This window comes from Platalea leucorodia, assembly GCF_965183815.1.
Source record: "Platalea leucorodia genome assembly, chromosome: 15".
NCBI classification, from domain to species: domain Eukaryota; kingdom Metazoa; phylum Chordata; class Aves; order Pelecaniformes; family Threskiornithidae; genus Platalea; species Platalea leucorodia.
In genome coordinates, this window is record NC_138837.1 from 6388476 (window position 1) to 6406620 (window position 18145).

Consider the following 18145-nt stretch of genomic DNA (forward strand, 5'->3'; position numbering starts at 1 on the left):
TTCACTGTCATATTTTACACCATAATGCATGGCAGCATTTATCTGGGGTTACCAGAACATGTCAGGGTGACCGGACTAAATTAGTTTTCAGTAACACTGATGGAAGCCCAGAGTAGCTTCGTTGTTCTGATCTCACCCTTGCTCTGACCCGTACCAAACCACTTCTACTAATTACAGAGTCAAAAAATCTACCTGTTCAAAATGGATCGTTGCTGTTGTGCTGGTATATGAGAGAACGCGGCTGTCTGGTGCTTACATCAGTGTAGCCAGAAGAAAAAAAAAAAAAAGCAGGACTAAGTCCTGAGCAAATTCATAGACTTAATTTGTAAAAGTGAAGTGTGATGGACATTACTGAGGTATGATTTGAAAGCAGGAAGGAATGTGGTTTGTTGTTTTCCAGATAATAGAAACGCTACTGGGCACTAAGGTACCTTCCTTATCTGATCCATTTAAATTCAGGTATTTGAAAGCTCTATCCATATGCATTATTCTGAGCTGTCCACAGAGCGAGAACAGGGCAATTTATGGGGATAGCGCTGCATGGAAGAGTCTGCATGAGCCTCCTGTCAAAATACTTTGTGTTACTCTTCTGTTGCATCACTTACTAAAACTTCCATTTATCACACTCTTCATTTAACACAACTCTTAAATACTGCTTTCCCCCCTCTTTTGAACCATGGCCTTTAATAATTAATTATTTAATTGTTTTTTTCTCTGGATTTCAAATATTGGTTTTGATGCTTATTTTCGTTTTGTGTTTTATCTTTTTATTTTGGTTTTTATTCTGTCACTTCTCCATCTCTTATACGTAGCTTATGTCCCTTTTAACATCCCCCCATCAGCCCCCTCCTCCTCCCCCTGCCTCTGCCTCACCCTCTGCTGTTCCCAACGGCCCCCAGTCTCCCAAGCAGCAAAAGGAACCCCTCTCCCATCGCTTCAACGAGTTCATGACCTCCAAACCCAAAATCCACTGCTTCAGGAGCCTAAAGCGCGGGGTAAGTTCTCCTCTGGATACCTCTCTCTCTTTCTTTCTCTTTTCTTTCTTTCTTGCGCTTTTATTGCACGTTCTGTTATGTAAAAACTCATTTTGTTTTGTGAATGAATCCGTTGTGTTCTATCATAACATGCAGACAAATCCAAGGAATCCCAACCTATAAAGCCATTTGTAGTCAAAAACCCCACAATGAAACCACAAAAAGTACAGTTGCTGATGGAAATTACCCAGTCAGGTTTTTTGGGGGAGGAGGGATTATCCAAAACACGGAAGGAAGAGCTGAACATTAAATAATACTCAAGTTGAAGTCAAAGTTGTGAATTTAGTAGCCCTGCGCGCGTCTGTGGCAGAGCAGGTTTGCAGGAGCACCATTCAGAGGTTTACGCTGATCCTGGTGCTGCATGCTGTCTACCTTCACGTGAGAAGTTTTCCTCTCTGCAGGATGGATTCAGCTCAATATCTGTGTCGGGAGGAGGAGGCTAAATTAGGAGGGATTCTAGAAAATAGTTCTGACCTTAGTTGGTGCATGTTCAGGCATTTCCCTGAACAGACCGACACCTTGCTGTAGTAGTGGGAAGATGGCTTCCCTGTATTTTGTGGCCAAGTGCGCCTCTGCGTGCGACTTCTGTTCCAGAGACTTGGCCTTAGCTTGTGCTTCAAGCGCTGCAATGTTAGCTTGCTTAGTAAGTCTGAGTCTTAAGATTAAAAGACAGGTGAGATGTGAAAGATGAACTGGTTATAGGCGGTAATAAAGTTGTTGATATGGTATATGTGTTTTAAACCAGGGCTGCCATGTTGGGGATGACGACACTGAATTTAACGTTCCCTGCAGCTACCTAGATGTAGTGATTACAGTTGGCCCTAAATATTTGGGGCTGACGCTTCTCAAGGACCTTAACCGCATCCTGTAGCATGAAGTTTCAATAAGACAGGAAGGTTTGATTTGACTCCTGGGGAGAGCCTAAGAAATCCTGCTTCACGACGAGTTCATCATGTCTGCGTTTGGGCCTCCTTGAGCAGATGATGTGGCTTAAACAGCTTTTAAAGTGTCCGTAGAAGAATTTAAAATCCTGTCATGCTCTTTAACTTTTTTTCTAATTAGTTTTAAATGTATTTTCCACAGTTTTTATTCTTGACACTTTAAATGTTGATGAAATATCTTTGCAAAAATACCAAGTTGAAAAACTACTTGTAACGGCCACTAATAGTTGCCATTCTTGCAAACTGTGCAGGAAAGACATTAACTAAGAGTTCAATAAACATTATGTGATATGAACCATTGCAAAGCTAGGAAAAAAATGTCAAGTCCCATGTTTGACTTCTCCTTGCAGTCTTCCCTGCGTACATTAGCATGCAGAATTGTAGGCCAGCGCGTCTTTTTCTGGGCATTTCCCATCAAGTTCACAGATTCTGTTGGTTTCTGAACTGACTTTCACTTCCCAGTGCTATGATGCACGCAGTTTAAAATGATATTCTGTCTGCAAAAGCTTTATCAGGCTAGAGTGCGAGCTCCAAAACATAGATGAGATGTTGTGAGGGACTGGGGTTTGGGGTTTTCCCCTGCCAGCAGCTGAAGTGCAGTGTGTTAGGTGCTGCTTTATGCCCTGGACAGTGCAGAGAAGCTGAAAGCCTCCGTGGCTGACCTTGGGGGTTCACCTGGGGCTAGATCAAACTGGATCAGTATTTTGTGACACATCACCGCTGTTACAAGTGCAGTGTCCCTGTCTCCTTTGCTGCTGATAGAGTAGGAGGCATGGCCTGAGTTTTCCCAGGTCAGCTGCTCTGTTCCTGTCCTTGACATCAGCTGTGGCTATACTGGTAAGCTGATGGGGAGGCGTTTGTGTTGAATTAAATGCTCTTATTGGTGGTCTTCATAAGAAATAAGTAAAATGACAGGTCCCTGAGATACAATTTTCCATTTTTCAAACAAAAAGGCAGCTTTATCTTCCCGGAAGCTCGCACGTGGCCCAGTTGTGCTGAGAAGTTGCTGGCATAGCGTGGCTTTGGCTCCTAGGTTAAGGTCCTTAGAATTATTTCCTCCTCTAAAAATTACAGGAAGGAGACACAAGCGTTCAGTATTTTAAAATGTTTTTTAGAGCAGGCTGTAACAGCAAGGAAGTGAATACTTTAAAAAGCCAAAATTCTGCTCCAGGGACTGCACTGACATTTAGGGCTGAGGGCTGGAGTTGTATAAAAGTGGGGAACTTCAGTGGTTAGTTACAGAGAATGGAGAACAGTGCTGTAAACAATATTTTGTCTCATCTGCTTGCAGACAGTACATTTTAAAAAAAGGTGTTTGATACAGAGCGGTTTTCAGTTCTTTGCTAGAGAATTGCCATTTAATGGGACATTCAGAACCCAAAAAACCCCATTTCTGGCGCTTTTCATTGGGGAAGCGGGAAGTTTCTAAGTTGTCCAAAGGCAGGTTCTGTAAACGTACCTCCTTTCCTCAGTTGCAGTTTGGCTCAGAGCATCTTTTCTCGGTGGCTTTTAGGGGGGGCGAAGCAGTCTTTCAGCTTGGTTCCCGTAGCGGCAAACCCGGGGGACGTGCAGGCAGCGGCTGTCTTGGTGGCACCGCTGCGGCGGGCGGGCATCTGGCAGCCGCCTTCCTAGCGGGTAGCAGTGGGAGGCTTCGGAGAGCGAGGCGCTGCTGAAGGCGAGGGTTTGCCTTGCGATCTACTGCTCCAGTAGTGCCGCTCACGGAACAGAATATTGAAAATAGTGCTGAGTATTTCTAACTTGGTTTAAAAATACTCGTTTGTAGTTCCAGGGGCACTTCACAAGTTTGTATTTCAAATGTACAAATTCTTATTTAGTGGGTGTTTGGCTGTATAAGCCGTTATGTCTAATTGCTTTTAATAGTTCCTGAAGTAATGCCATTATTTTCTGTATCAACTGAGAAGTCCAAGCAAGTCTTACAAATCCTGCGTACTGTATTGGTTTTAGTGGTTTGTGTGAAAGGTGAAATAATGAGAACAATTTCCTATAGTCTTCTCTGAAATCCCTCAAATTTCTGCTGACATGTTCATTAAAAATGTGCAAGGAGAGGCTATTGCTAAATCTTCATTTAAACCTTTCACTATGTTCTCTTTCTATTTAATTTCCTTCCCCTGTTAGCTACCAGGATGTTTGTAAGTAAATACTTTTCCTGCCTGACTCATCCCACAGAGTTGGAGGCCAGTGTTCAGATCATCGTCTTCCCCCCCCGCCCCGAGGGGTGAATTTCGGCCACGTGGTTCATCTAGAAATATGGAGTCGGAGAAGCTGCAAAGCTCTGGCAGCTTGCTCCATCTGATTTGAAAAGTTGTCAAGTTCACATTTCATAGGTCCCTGGTGATTTGTTATACAAACGGTCAGACTACAAGATCACGAAAATGCCATATGACCTTCAAAACCAAAATAATTCGAACCAGGCAAAACATAAATCAAGAGCCATCCCCAAATCCTGTTGATTTATCAGGTGAAGAATGAATGGTTGGCATTTGTTTCAGCTGATGCGGTTGACCCACTTTATATTCAGTACAGCCAGATAATACTGTTAATTCTGCTTTTACCATATTCAGTTTTATAACATTTCCTTTTCTTGATTCCTCTCCATCCCCCTGCCAAATCCAAAAGCACCTGAATTTTGCTCAGGAGCATGAGCAGTAACGTTACGAACACTGGATTGTGATGTTACCAAAGAAATCAGGAGGACGTAGAGGGAAGCTGTCCTCTACACAGAAGAACATTTGATCTGTACAGAAAGACATCAGTGAAGCAACTTTTGGAAAGGTCGTGCAGGGAGCCAGCAGGACAGCACAATGTGACGGGCCTTTGGCTTCGGACACTGAATAATTTCAATTGCTCTGAATATTTTCTCTGCACTGCTGGTTTTGTTCAGAGACAAAATTCTACTCCACAGACACCTTGCAGTAAAGGTGGCCACGAGGCATTTGAAGTATTATTTTAGAGTATTCAACCAAGTTGTCAAGCAGGTCCTTCCTGGCTTTGTTGATAAACTGAGCTGTTCACTCCTACAAAAGCCAGGGTAACAATTTGTTTATGTCGGAGGAAACAGGATCATGCTCCTTTTTTGCACTGGCTTAAGGAAGAAGTGCATGAAAAGGAACTACTTAATGCGAACAAGTCCAGTAGATGCTAAGACCGTAACAGGATAAATAACACCAGCAGAACTGCACGTTGTAGTTGATCCTTGAAACGTGAGTGAGTGAATGGATTCCCATACGATTCCTCCATGAAACTTCTGATATCAGAACGTGTCTGGAGAGGCAGTATGTTTTAGTACTTTCCTTATAAAGTTTTGCTTTAGCATCTTATGTTGCTTTTGGAAAGAAAAAATTCAAAACTAAAGCAGAAAAATCACTGGTGACTGTTAAAATGAATTATATAATTAGTAATGATATGTCCTGTGCCCAATCTGGTTTTAATTTTGCTTCCAAACCAAAAATCCAATGAATCTTGTTTTCATGGAAGGAAGCAGATGCCTGAACAATTTACAACAGATGCCAGGTTAATGTAGAGGCGCCAATACCAGTACCAGTGGTCACTGCCAATATGAAATCCTAGTCTGTTAAAAAAAAAAAAAAATTAAAAAAAATTTAGGTGCTGACTCTTGTCAGTGTCTATGGTTTTCTAAATACAGTTTTGTATTTTCCTCAAAGCTTCTTTCTTCTAACCCCACCAGCAGAAATGTCCATTGTAGAAAGTACTGTAAAACCGTTACAGCACTTGTCATGGATCAGAACTAGAAGATGAGGGGGAAAAAAGTCTTTTACACAGTTTTTGTGAGTGCTGTTTCTAATAACTCTTTACAAAGGCAGTATGAAAATAGTATAACACTTAAAATCAACTCTGTCTCTTTAGGGAAGTTAAAGCCAGAGGAGTACAAAAAATGAGGAACCACTTACATAAGTCACAATTTCATTTATGCTTGCTCTGCTTTTTCTAATTCCATTTTGAGGACAAAGAAGACTCAGTATTCTGCTAGTTGATATTAATTTTGTGTTCTTTTGTTGTATTGCTGTAGCAGCAGTAACATCAGCACCTTTATTTTAAAGAGCAATACTTCTGAACTAACAAAATCCAGGGGTAGAACTTACACCTTTGAATCACTGTGTTGTGCAGACTTGCCTTTCCTCTCGTACCTCGAGACTGGGTTGTGATTAAGCAGAGGGGATGGGTCGGGGAGCCGGGACGCAGGTATGGCTGTCATTACCCACGTTCCAGCCTCCAGGCGGTCCCCTAAGGCACACGGAGGGACTTTTGTGGTTTCCTTTTTAGTGGAAGTTGTTGACTTCATTACAATGTGATTGTATTTCCATTGCACCAGTTAATGTTTTCTCCTACCATCCCGTCTTGCCTCTGTGACACTGTGCAGTCTTCTCCCTCGACACTTAGCTGTTGGTCTGCCTGGGTGATCAGTGCTTTGTTGTTCTGCATGCAGAAACAGCAAACCAAACAAACCACCCCTCTTGTACCTGCTCTCTTCCCTGCCCCTGGGAATACTTGTTATTCTAATGTAAGTGTATAAATCTGTGCCGAGACCAGGATTTTTTGGTGGGTGGGGTCATTAAAGCCATGGTTTATTCTAGCACAGAGAGAGAGATGTTTTCTGACCTTGCGTGTTTAAGCTAGCATTTAAAAATATTGTATTTTCTGATTTTTGTGAGAATGCTAAACTCTTAATATTCACCTAGTTTCTAGGAAGCTTCCACTTTGCACTGAAAGGCTAGTTAAACGCCAAGCTGTCTTTTGCTGTAGAAGCAGTAAACACAGAGGTGCCGTGCTCGTCTCCAGTGTAACGGATGTGTGTTTTCTCTTGCTGACTCACCAGCAGACACAGTCTTTGTATATTCACAAAGAACTCATGAAGAGGACTTTAGGGACACCCACGTGTGCCATTGAGGCTAGGGAATATGTTGTAAGTCCGCGTATGGTGTGATCAGCCCATACCGTTGCTACACAGTCGCTAACCCCACTTACAACGCCGTTAGAGTGTGCTGTGGAAATGTGCTTTGTAAAAGATAAAAGGAAAATTTGGTGGGAGGCAAGTTGCAGCTTACTGTGTTACGTGCAGGAAAGAGATGTCTGCTAGTCCTGGAAATGCTGAAATTGGCACAATTAAAGTAGCTGGACCTGTGAAATTCAGAGTAAGTACTCCAAACAGGTTCCATGCTTTTATTCCAAATTATTCTATGAATGCGGTCTTGAGCATCATGAGCCAGCCCCTGATTTGCAGCAGCGCAGTGGCACGTTCCGTACCTTGGTCGTGGAGCGCTCCGTGGAGCTTTCTGAAGCCTCCCTGAACTCCCTGTAACGATGACAGCTCATGGAATCGGGATACGTGACCTCTAAATCTGATACCCGGATAAAGCAGAATATGGGGAGATGGTTACAGGACCACTAAGACAGAAAATTGCCTCTTGGTTGTATGGAAGTCCAGTGATTTATTTCAACCCTGTTTTCTGTAAGTGAGGTTAGTGGCCGTGACTGTCCAATAACACATGGACTTGCTGGCTTTCATGCTCTCTCATGTGTTATTGAAGCTTGTGGCTCTTAGGCTCGTCGTTTTTTTCCCTGTAAGACTAATAGACTTGTTCTAAATTGACAGCTTGAAACGGATTTGCTCATTTTGAAGAAACGTAATTTATTTGATCATTTGGGGGAAAAATGCCCGTGTTCTCCCAGGAGCCTGTGAGCAAGTTTCTAGCTGTGAAAACCCAAAAGAATGGGCAAAAGTAGTTACTTAGTGTTTAATGCAGATTTATTTTCAGTCTGCTTGTATTTGTTTATAGAAACTGAATTGCTCTCATGTAAAATTACGAATACACTTCAGAAATGGAAAACTGTGAATATGACTTATTTCAGCATTTCATTGTTTCCAGTCTATGATCTGCTTTGTTATTTGTACTGGTTATAACAATCCCTGATGTACTATTTGGAAATGCTATTAATAAGTTTTCTATTTTTGTCATACTTAACAGCGTAAGAATTCGGCATACAGTGTCTATAATCCTTTTCAAATTTGCTGAATGTACAGCAAAAGAATAGTCTTGATGCAGATGATTCTTCGCAGTAGTGTAGTGCCTTTAGAGCGAGTAGTGTTTAGAGACTAGCGCATGTAGCATACATTTGTGCCTTTTACAGAGCGCTTCGTAGGTAAATACTTATTCCGCACCATGAGTCTTGTCTGTATATATGTACAAGGATCTCAATTTGTGCTGATCATGTCTATGCTAAAGTTCACAGGAGCGCTAAAGCAATTACGCAAACAAGAGCTGCCTGCGCTGAATTTCTTCAGCAGCGTATTTTAGCTCATTCTTTCTCCTTCCCGTATGATTATTCTCTCAAATGCATTGCATTTATTTGCCTTTTTTTTTTTTAATGGCCTCGTAGCCGAGAGAGTGAGTTTCTTCATGGCACTGTGATTGTTAGCACGTGTTTGCTTCCTGATGGACTGACCTTCAGAGGGAAGTTGAACTGCTGCCGTGTCGCTGAATGCATCCGTTCAAGTGGGCTATTCCACTCTTTATTGCAAGGCCATATGTTTTCCTTGAATGGTTGGCATGTACGGCTGCACAAATTCTGGTGACCAATGGTAATTGTTATTTTTGAAAAATGTGTATTTCTTAAATCATGCTGTCAAAAACATCATAGGTGTGGAGCCACCTTTATTTATTTGAAATCCAATCCTAAAGAACTGTGCTTTTGCCAAAAGTTGAGTGTCTGTTTGAGAGCATCATGTTCAGGAGTTGTTGGTAGTAAAATAACAGAGAACTCTTGAGCGGGAGGAGGTTCAGAGGTCTCGCAGTACAGATCATTGCCTGCAGTGAGAGGCGTTTCCCAAGTTCTACATTTCAACTGCCTTCACCAAGCACATACATTTACTCATTTACAAGTTTATTGTGTCGTTTGAGCATTTCCCAGCTGTCCCCAAAGAGCTGGTAGGACAGGCACAGCGCAGGTTCCTGGAGGAGGCTGGGGTAGTTTTGATTCTCCCTTTAAAATCTGCTTTTATATCCTGAACAGCAGCTAACTTGTGCTCCTTGGCACAGCACAGAAAAGCACTGGAGCACTGTTAGTCTCCCTCTCTCTTGGAAAACCTGAACTGCAGCTGCTATAACGACTTGCAACGCTGGAAGAGGCTTTGGTAGTTCTGGTGGTCGGCTGCCCGGGCCCATTTGTTCACCTGGCCGTTTCTGAGGCCCTCAGCGCCGCCGAGAGCGGCACGGGCAAGGATGCAGGGCAAAGGCAGCCCGTGCTGCTGCGCAGGCCCTCTGAGCATGCACACCCCTTCAGTCTCTTACTTGCCCAGAGTAACTAAAAGATAATGTTTTGGCTCCGTACCAGGAAACATGGTAACCTTTGAAGAATTAGATCACATATATCATTTAAGGAGCTTGCATAATGTCTTACTATGCTGTGATAGAACCAATTTGCTGTAAAAGAGGCCCCCCCCCCCTTCTTGGTCTTGACCTTGTCTGACTGTATGGCCAAAGTATGTTTTGAGACTGAGTATTTGTTTTTTAATTGATCAAGAACATGAAAAGACTTGACGTGACTGCCTGGACAGCACTGTATGCGATCAACAGGGCTCTTGCAGGGACATTGTCCTTTGGACGCAGGCCTGAGAGCTAGGAGATCGCTGGAGATCCCGTCGTGCTTTTGGCAGCTGGAGGCCAAGTGCAGTCCCTTACCTCTTCACTGAATTTTGGCTGGGTGTTACCCCCCTTCTCTTAAGCCCTTGCATAAAGGGACTGATGCTCATGACTGCATTTTGACACATTTTTGATTTAAAGTGACTTGCCTACATCTGCAAGTTCTGAGGTTTTTTCCACTTTAGAAGCATTACTGAAATGTAAAACATCTCTGCTGTTGTAGCCGCTGTAAATGAGGCAATCCAGGCCAGATTTTTACCTGCGGTGCTAAAGCACATGAGTAGAGGTACAACACTCTTCTATTTCTGTTTCTTCTGGCGAGGAAATGGCAGCTGACTGATAACGCTGGCCCGTCTTGTGAACTTTTGCACAGATCTGTTAGTGTTACCCATTTTGCCTTCCAAGAGCAAGGGGATTATGTGTCATTTTATTGTAACATCAGTCTGAAAAAGTTCCTCTTCTACTGATGCACTGTTGTTTTTTCTCTTTCTCCCCCACCCTGTATCTCTCCAATTTTTACATGAAGCTTTCTCTCAAGCTGGTAAGCACATTTACAGCATGCCTGTCCTGTGTTTTAATCACAATTTTCTGTGTGTGTTTTAATGTGCACTGTGCCACATGTGACATGACACTGAAATTAACTGTTAAATTTGTTTCTTCTTTGTGTTTGCCTTTTTTTGATATTTATCAGATAACTCTGAATACACAGGTCTGGAGTCTAATAGAGGTGATCAGTATTCAGTCTTTCTAATAAGCTGCTAAAAAATTAACTCTAATAAATAGTTTAGGTTTCACTTTTATAATCTAGGGCTATGAAAATGTAGAAAAACAGTATCAAGTAATTCTGCTACTGTGTAAGTATACATTAAAACATTTAAAGAAAAAAAAAAAATAATAAAGGTCCCTGTGCTTGCTGGACCTTTTCCAGAGAGAAATGCATGTCTTTTGTGTAACATAGCTGCAAAGTTTGCTTTCCATGTCCAGGTATTACTGGAAATCTGCATTATCACCACCTACATTTTACAGCCCTATGTAGTCCTTCAGAATAACTAATGATGATATTAATTAAAGTTCTGTAAACCTTAACCAACAAGGTTAACTCATTCTGATTTGAATTTGCAAATGGAGATACATATATATATATATATATATATGTGAATCCTAAATTCTATCTCGGATGCAGCTGTGAAGGTTTCTTGAACTACGGTAAGATAACATGTTACTGAGTTGGAAAGGGAAGGGGTGAACATATTTGGGAAAGCAAATTATGTGCTGAACTTCATACACAAGGTACCGTACTACTTGAGATACTCCACACCTTGGTCTGTCCCTGACGGCTTGTCTACATTCCTTTGCTCTTCGTGAGCCCAGTCACAAGGAGAACACGACTGGTTTGCTGACCCACTTCGTGCCGGCCTGCAAGAGCTTCAAATGCCTGCTGGCACTTTCAGAGAGCTTCAGAGGATCTGCACCTTAACTGCATTAGCTTAAAAGTTTTCTTATTCCTCACCAGTCAGCGCCTTTAGGTGCTCTCTCCCCCCTGCACATATATATTGTTCTTGGATACATCCTTGTGGACCTGTTCTGTTCATAGCAGCTTATTCGGAGGAACCGCATGGGCCATGAAGGCCACCTGCTGTAGCTCTGGAGGGTTCAGGTCCTGCTGCTGCTCTGTCAGCACAGTGACTTGCTTGGGCTCCATTAGCGATATTGCTTCTCACTGGAGACCTGCGGTGGGCCTGAGCAATGATGGAAATCTCTAGCTTACTTGCAAACCTTGTTCTTTTGGCTGGTAGCCTGATGCATTTATACCAGGGATTTCCATTTGTTGTTTCCGTAGCCACAGTGCTAGTATGTTGTGTAGCTGAGCTAAGCCTTTCTATGTAGGAATAAATCTTCCCCAAATAAATGGCTGACCGGGCCTTTCCCCAAGAATTGCACAAACCAAAGAGATGTGCAGAAAGGACAGAGACCCGTGTGCGGCTCAGGCAGAGGAAATCAGCTTGATTGTAAATTCCTCTAGGACCCAAGAGCCAAAACGGGGGCTGATAAACCCCGTGCTCTCCCCAGATGTAGCCTCAGCCCAGAAACTGGTCCTAACACAGCCTTGTTTTTCACAGCCCTTCATCTTGGGACAATTTGCATCCTAAATCACAATATCTTTTTATGCAAGGAAATCTAGTGAGCACTGGCTCTGCTGGTCCTATGATAACACATCAAAACCAGCATAGGTTTCCCCCCCACCTCGCTGATGAAGCGTTTCTAAAAATGTAGGCAGTGGTCACTACTGGAGAGATAGCCCAGGTGTGGTTTTGCTTGAGAGCATGAAATGTGCCCCGCGTGTGCAAAAATTGCTCCTTGACTCTTCCTCTTGGAAGAGAAACTGTAGCTTCTGTTACGATGGGAAATGATTGAGCACGGAATAAAGTCTGAGTGAGATCACCTCCTAGGCTCAGGCATGCGTTTCTATGCAACTCTAATGCTTTGGTCTGAAGCATTGTGAACAAAGATACTGAATTTAGTCTAGCCTAGAGCTTTTCAATGAAGTTGAAGAATTAAAAAGAAGATGCTTTTCCAAATCTGTTTGACTACATCTGTTACATTCTCCTAATGTATAACTGGGGATATTTTCAAGCATATCTGTCTCTTCTGCTTAGAACTGAGAAGAATGTTATATGGTCTTTCCTGTAACTGCTTGTTTATTTACAAAGCTACATCCAGATGCTTTGCCTTAAAAAGATATGTATGGTTTTAGTGTGTAGATTATCCATAAAATATATTGAATCACTCTCATGTCTAACGTGATGTGGGAGTTACTATCAAGCAAAATATTATCATTAAAGAATGAATTAAAATAGATCTCTCCTGCACCATACGCAGCAGGTAATGTAAGCACTGTTAAGACTTCATGTGGTTAAAGTTTCAGAATGAGTGTAACTTAGTTGTTTCCTTCATTTGTCTTAAATTTGCTTTCTTGTTGTCTCATGAAATGGAATTTTAAGTGTATTATTACACAGATGATGAAGGCTTAACTAGACGCATATGCCATCTTTTACTGAAAATCAATATGGCAGCAATTTCATGAGGTTTGCCTGTTCTGTGATTTTGAAATGGCTAGCCCAGAGGAGAAGATCTGTAGTAGTTGTCCTGTAGTTGTCCTCCAACCCTGACACCCACACGCTTTCTTTCTAAACAGCTTGTTCCGCAAATGCAGAAGAAAGAGCGCACTGTCTGAGACCACATTCAGTGCAGAGTTGAAAGGGTCTAATGGGGAGCTTTTGTGGCAGTTTCCACTAAATCACACTCCTCTGAGAGAGAGACTTGGCATTTGAATAAGAGTAATGCTGGAACTCTGCTCACAAGTTTTCAGTAAGCTGCTGGGCCACTGAATTTGGTTGCTCAGCTCTGTGTTTTTACCCTGTTTTCTTCCGTGGGCTGGTATTCTGCCTTAGAAATGAGACGAGGAATGAGCAAAAGCCAAAACAAAAAAAAAAAAAAACCAAACCTGTACAAATTCAAGATTATGTACAAGAACCTCATTCCTTTACTGGTGCAACTAGTTAATATTGGTGTGTGTTCAGTACAGCCCACCCAAACTGTCCCCCTTGCCCTCCTGCAAGACAAAAATAGGTGGTACTTTGAAGAAAATAGGATGGATGTGTTTTATGTGTCATCTATTTGCTATATTAAATGGAGGCAATCAAGAAGAAGCGTAGCAGTTTGAAGGCAGAAAAGGGGTTTTCAAGCAGAATCACACAAAGGTAACCACTGTGGTCTTCAAATGTCGTCTTTGGTTATGACTTCAAATTGATTGATTCTAGGGCTTTGATACAACTCCTGATTTTTATGCTAGAACAAGTGAGAGGAAAAATGGAGAGACTTTGACATGGAATGTGGATCTTGGAAAGCATGCAGCATGGTTTTAAATTGCAGAATGCCAGAGGAAGCACTTCTGTTACCGTAGTGCGTTCAGGAGAGCCCTGGCATAAATTAACTGTATTGGGCTAGCACTCAGACTATGTGGACCAGCCAGCAATTAATAGCGTACGTGAGAAGCGTGGCTGTGACACAGGAGTAAAAGCTAGCAACTGCTTTTATGGGGATGCTGTTTGGAGCACAGTAAGGGAAGGCAGGAAAGATCAGCATGAGAATGGAGCTCTGTTAAATAAAATCTGATGATAAGTATGGATAAAAATAGATTCTTGGCTCTGCCATTGAATTCTGGCATTCTTTAGTTGGTGATTTCCCATTAGCTATTTGGTATGAAAGTGGGATGTGGTCCTGAGGTTATTTCTAGGGCATCCAGATTGCTAACAGATAACTCCCAGTACAAATAATAACAATGCTTCAGACCATTGTAATTTTGCACAGACTTTTGTGAGCTGTTTTCAAAATGCAATCCTGAAAGATTCTTTCAGGCTCTGATTTTTCTTCTTTGTTATTCCATTCCACTCTGTGCAGGGAGCAGGGCCAGAGGACTTCAGCAATCTCCCACCTGAGCAAAGAAGAAAGAAACTCCAGCAAAAAGTTGATGAACTAAACAAAGACATTCAGAAGGAGATGGATCAAAGGTATGTGAGCTCCATTCAATGAAAAATGAAGTAGGTGGTCTTATATAGCAGAAGACAAACAAGTAATATATAAGAGCAAATCAGGACAAGGTTCTAGGTTTTTTTAAGGTACTGTTCCAAGCAAAAAAGAACCAGGGGTTACATACGGCTGAAAACATCTGAGAGAGGCAAGGCTCTGCACAACTCAGATTCTAAAGTCAGTTGTTTAATTTTGGCTGATGTAGGTCAGAGCTGGGGCAAAAGCTGGCTTTCTCTTTATTCCATTCTCCCACCTCAGAGTAATGCATATCCTGTCTTCTTGGGTATCATGAGATAAGATCCTAGTGTAAGGATGGAAACGATGGGCATGATATAAATGAAGCAACTAGAGACACTTTTTTCCCCCTTCTTTTTTGAGCTTTCACAGGGGAGCAGCAGTTTAATCGTGAGCCAGACAAAGATTGCTGTTAGATACCCTTAGTTGGTTTCTTGATGTGAGCCATTCCTGAGGGTGTTTTTTAGGAAAGTACAAGATGTAAATACAACCTCAGTCAAAGGTACAATCATAGACCTCTCAGCACTGAGCAGAGCGCCTATTACTGCATGATGGGCATGGGTAGATCCCAACAAGAGAGGCTATTATGAGCATGCTAACATCGTCAAAAGTGCTGATTGATTGGTGTGTATCTTAAGACTCTCTGATCTGTAGCTCACATTTCCTGGAAGCAGAAAGATGATGACTCCTGTGCTTTGTGGATGCCTTTTCTACAAAGCTTCATTTATCATTCTGGTTGAGAATAAGGCTATTTTATTACACATTTTTTATTGATTCTGGCTGCCTATATTTGTTGCTTTGTGTTTGTTCACATTCTGCAGTTGCATTAAAGATTCAGCATGTTATGTTTGCAAGAGACAGAACTTTTCTTTCCTGAATGATTTCAAGACTTAGCCTCTCCGGTACTAGTCTATCCCTAAACATTGCTTTACATTCGTACAGATGTGCCTACATTTTCTGCTAACTTGCTTTGAAGAACCTGTTTATTTGGTCTAGTAACCCAAACTTTCTTCTTTATGTTTTATATCATGAATACAAAAGGAAAACCGCCACATTGATTATATGATTTCTCATTGCTTTGTTTTTTTTCCTCTGTTGTAGCTTACATTTGTTTCTGTACAGATTTTCCTTTTTGCTCTGTATTAATTCTGAGGTAACCCAACATTAAAATCGGATATGAAATCAGAGCAGAATTAAGTTATTTAAAATGAAGATAGTATATGATTGAGGAAATAGCACCAGCAGTTAAATAAGAGTTAAAAAACATAGTAATAATTGTGACTCATATGTTTGCAATATTGTTCCTTAGGGCTTCAACCACAGAGCCGTCCCACTTCCTCGCCACCCACACTTTTTCCCATTTTCAATCCACACAAAGCAAAGGCAGGCACAGGATTGCAATTGTCAAGAGTTTGGTGGGAAACTCTAAAATATAAAAAGCGTTAACTTGAGTCGTGGGACTCGCATTAACCTTTCTCCCCTCAACTAATGCCTAGAGAAAAGCTGAATAGCTGTGCCAGTAATACAGGAAATCAGCTCGTAAGTCCACCCTTCCCTAAGCTCTGAGATGTTCATCATCATGCAGATAACTTTTTTCTTTAAGTTCAGCTTCAGCTTGACTCAGGTCAAAGGCAGCACACTGCTGTCAGTGAGAGCTCCGTAGGCTTTCCTTAGGGAGCTCACGAAGGCACGTACGACATCAATCTTGGCCTTACGGTATCACATTCATCATCGCAGGCCTTAAAATTAACATCTCCGAAACCCTAGGCGTTTGGCATCTGGGCTGATATGAAACGCAGCCCCTAGAAAGAGTCTAGTAAAAATGCTGTATAACTTAACAGGATCCAGGGTCGCATTGTGCGGCCCAAGGTCCATCTGTCGCTGCGCTGTGACAAATGCAAACCATCTGGAATTAGCTTTGTTTTAAGTAGTGTGAAATAAATATCTTACAAATGATTTGGGTTGCAAAAGACAAACTGCAACAGGCAGGGTGAGAATTTCTGGTTAGCACTCCATTTTTATTATTAATACATCCACGTCCAGCTCTTTGTCCCAGTTTCTCAACTGGATTTCAGCCCATGATGGCGAATAATGATGCAACTGTTTGTCTGTGCCCCAAACACTGGGATGATATTCATCTAGAAAGTTGAAGCTGTCATTCGTTGCGAGATTTTTATTTTTATTTTTTTCCCCAGGGTTAGCAAGTAGAAATCGTGGTACTAAACAAAAGAACATGTCAGGCTAAAAGTCCATACCAGATTCCCCCTTTTGCCTTGCAAAAGGCCACTGTCCAAGAATTCGGTCATTTTTCTGCTAAGATTCTTCAAGTAGAGCACGTAGAGCTTGAATAATTTGGTCTGGATGTGTTGTGTGCTTGTCCGACCCAGCACACCTCCTGTGCCTCGCGGTCCGTGGGTGAGGCTCCTCTGCCAGCCTCTCTCACGTGGAGAACCCTTAGCTTCTCTTCTGGCGAGTGATTTTACTGTTATTTTTTAATGGCTGGTTCTATACAAGACAAAAACCCTTGTCTGGATGTTCTCAGTCACCTTTGTAACCCCTCAGGCTTGAACCACAGAGTGAAAAAGAGGCAGTTTATTATCCTTTCATTTGCCCTCATTTAGAGAAAGGCGTTTGCCCCCAGCTGCGCTAACACTTACATGTTTTATTTTTTTTTCTGTCTCTCAGAGATGCCTTAACGAAAATGAAAGATGTGTATATCAAGAACCCACAGATGGGAGATGCAGCGAGTGTGGACCACAGATTAGCAGAACTTGGACAGAACATTGAAAAGTTACGATTAGAAGTTCAGAAATTTGAGGTATGGGAAGAGACATTTCACTAAAACATAGCTCAGCACATGCTAAGCAGATGCTTTTCCAGATGTATTGATGCATTTTCTTACCATGTATGGGTAAGTGCTACTTAAACACTTGCACTAATTGAGATCTTTGAGCCTGTTTGTGTAACATAAATATGCACCCATCTCTTGTGACAGTCAGCCAACAATCCTGCTGTTTAATTTGCCATAGAAAACAAATGGGGCTAAGGGTGGATAAGAGGCAATGTAGTGCTCTCTGGACTGCCCAGAGGGGTTCAGATGCTTATTTAATTAATAAAATAATTTGAAGCATCATGTTACGGATGTCAGTGGAAAATCAGAGGAACGTAAATGTAAAGCACCATTTATAGTCTAACAGCAAGACAGAAGCCTTCAGATAAAATATGTTTTAAGGAATAGTCTGCCATTAACAGGAACCTTCTTAGAGATACAAAATCTCAAGGGTATTTGGAATATATGAAGCCATTATAATTACAGGAGAAGGATCATAGGGCTGAGAAAAAACTTCACTAAGTTGTGCAATGTACATAAATAGATACAGCCCATTAATTTTAGATGTTTCTTACAGCTGTTGGCTTTATTGTCCATTGCTTTCTTATCCATTTGAAAATCACTGGATCTTTCATTCTCCCCAGCTTTAGTCCTCTTTTGAATTCAGTGGTCACTGAGATTGCTGTGTTTCTGGTGTTATTGAGGCTGCTATAAGCTGCCACACATCTTTTTACTTTATTGTGACTGGACCAGCAGCATCTCCCAACAGCTGCTGTTAACTGCTTCTCTTGGGTCACAGTGTTTTCGGCAACCAGCATCAAAAAAGAATCAAGTTTTCAGTAAGTGTGTTTTTTGGCAAGACTGATAAATTTAATATACACTTAAAGTACAGAATCTATTCCCCCTGACAACTGCAATCCAAAGGAAAATCTAAATACGTTTACAATCTGGTTTTAATTCCATAGTCTGAATGTCAAATACGACACAGCAAAGTAGAAGCAGCATAATCCCCTTGCAAACCGAAGCATGAGAGATGCATGAGACTGCTTTGCTCTC

At 41.8% G+C, this 18145-nt stretch overlaps 1 protein-coding gene across 6 annotated transcripts in view; it reads left to right on the plus strand.

The window, feature by feature from the left end:
• Positions 1-18145, plus strand: part of FNBP1 (formin binding protein 1) — a gene marked incomplete at its 3' end in the record, with an annotated part of 103926 nt that overhangs the window by 76211 nt on the left and 9570 nt on the right. For 3 of the 6 annotated variants that reach the window (XM_082327660.1, XM_082327658.1, XM_082327659.1), the window contains exons 10-12: positions 813-995; positions 14116-14225; positions 16945-17077. In XM_082327660.1, coding sequence (XP_082183786.1) covers positions 813-995; positions 14116-14225; positions 16945-17077 — 426 coding nt within the window. The remainder of the gene's footprint in view (positions 1-812; positions 996-14115; positions 14226-16944; positions 17078-18145) is intronic. The other 3 variants (XM_082327662.1, XM_082327663.1, XM_082327661.1) reach the window with 2 other exon arrangements.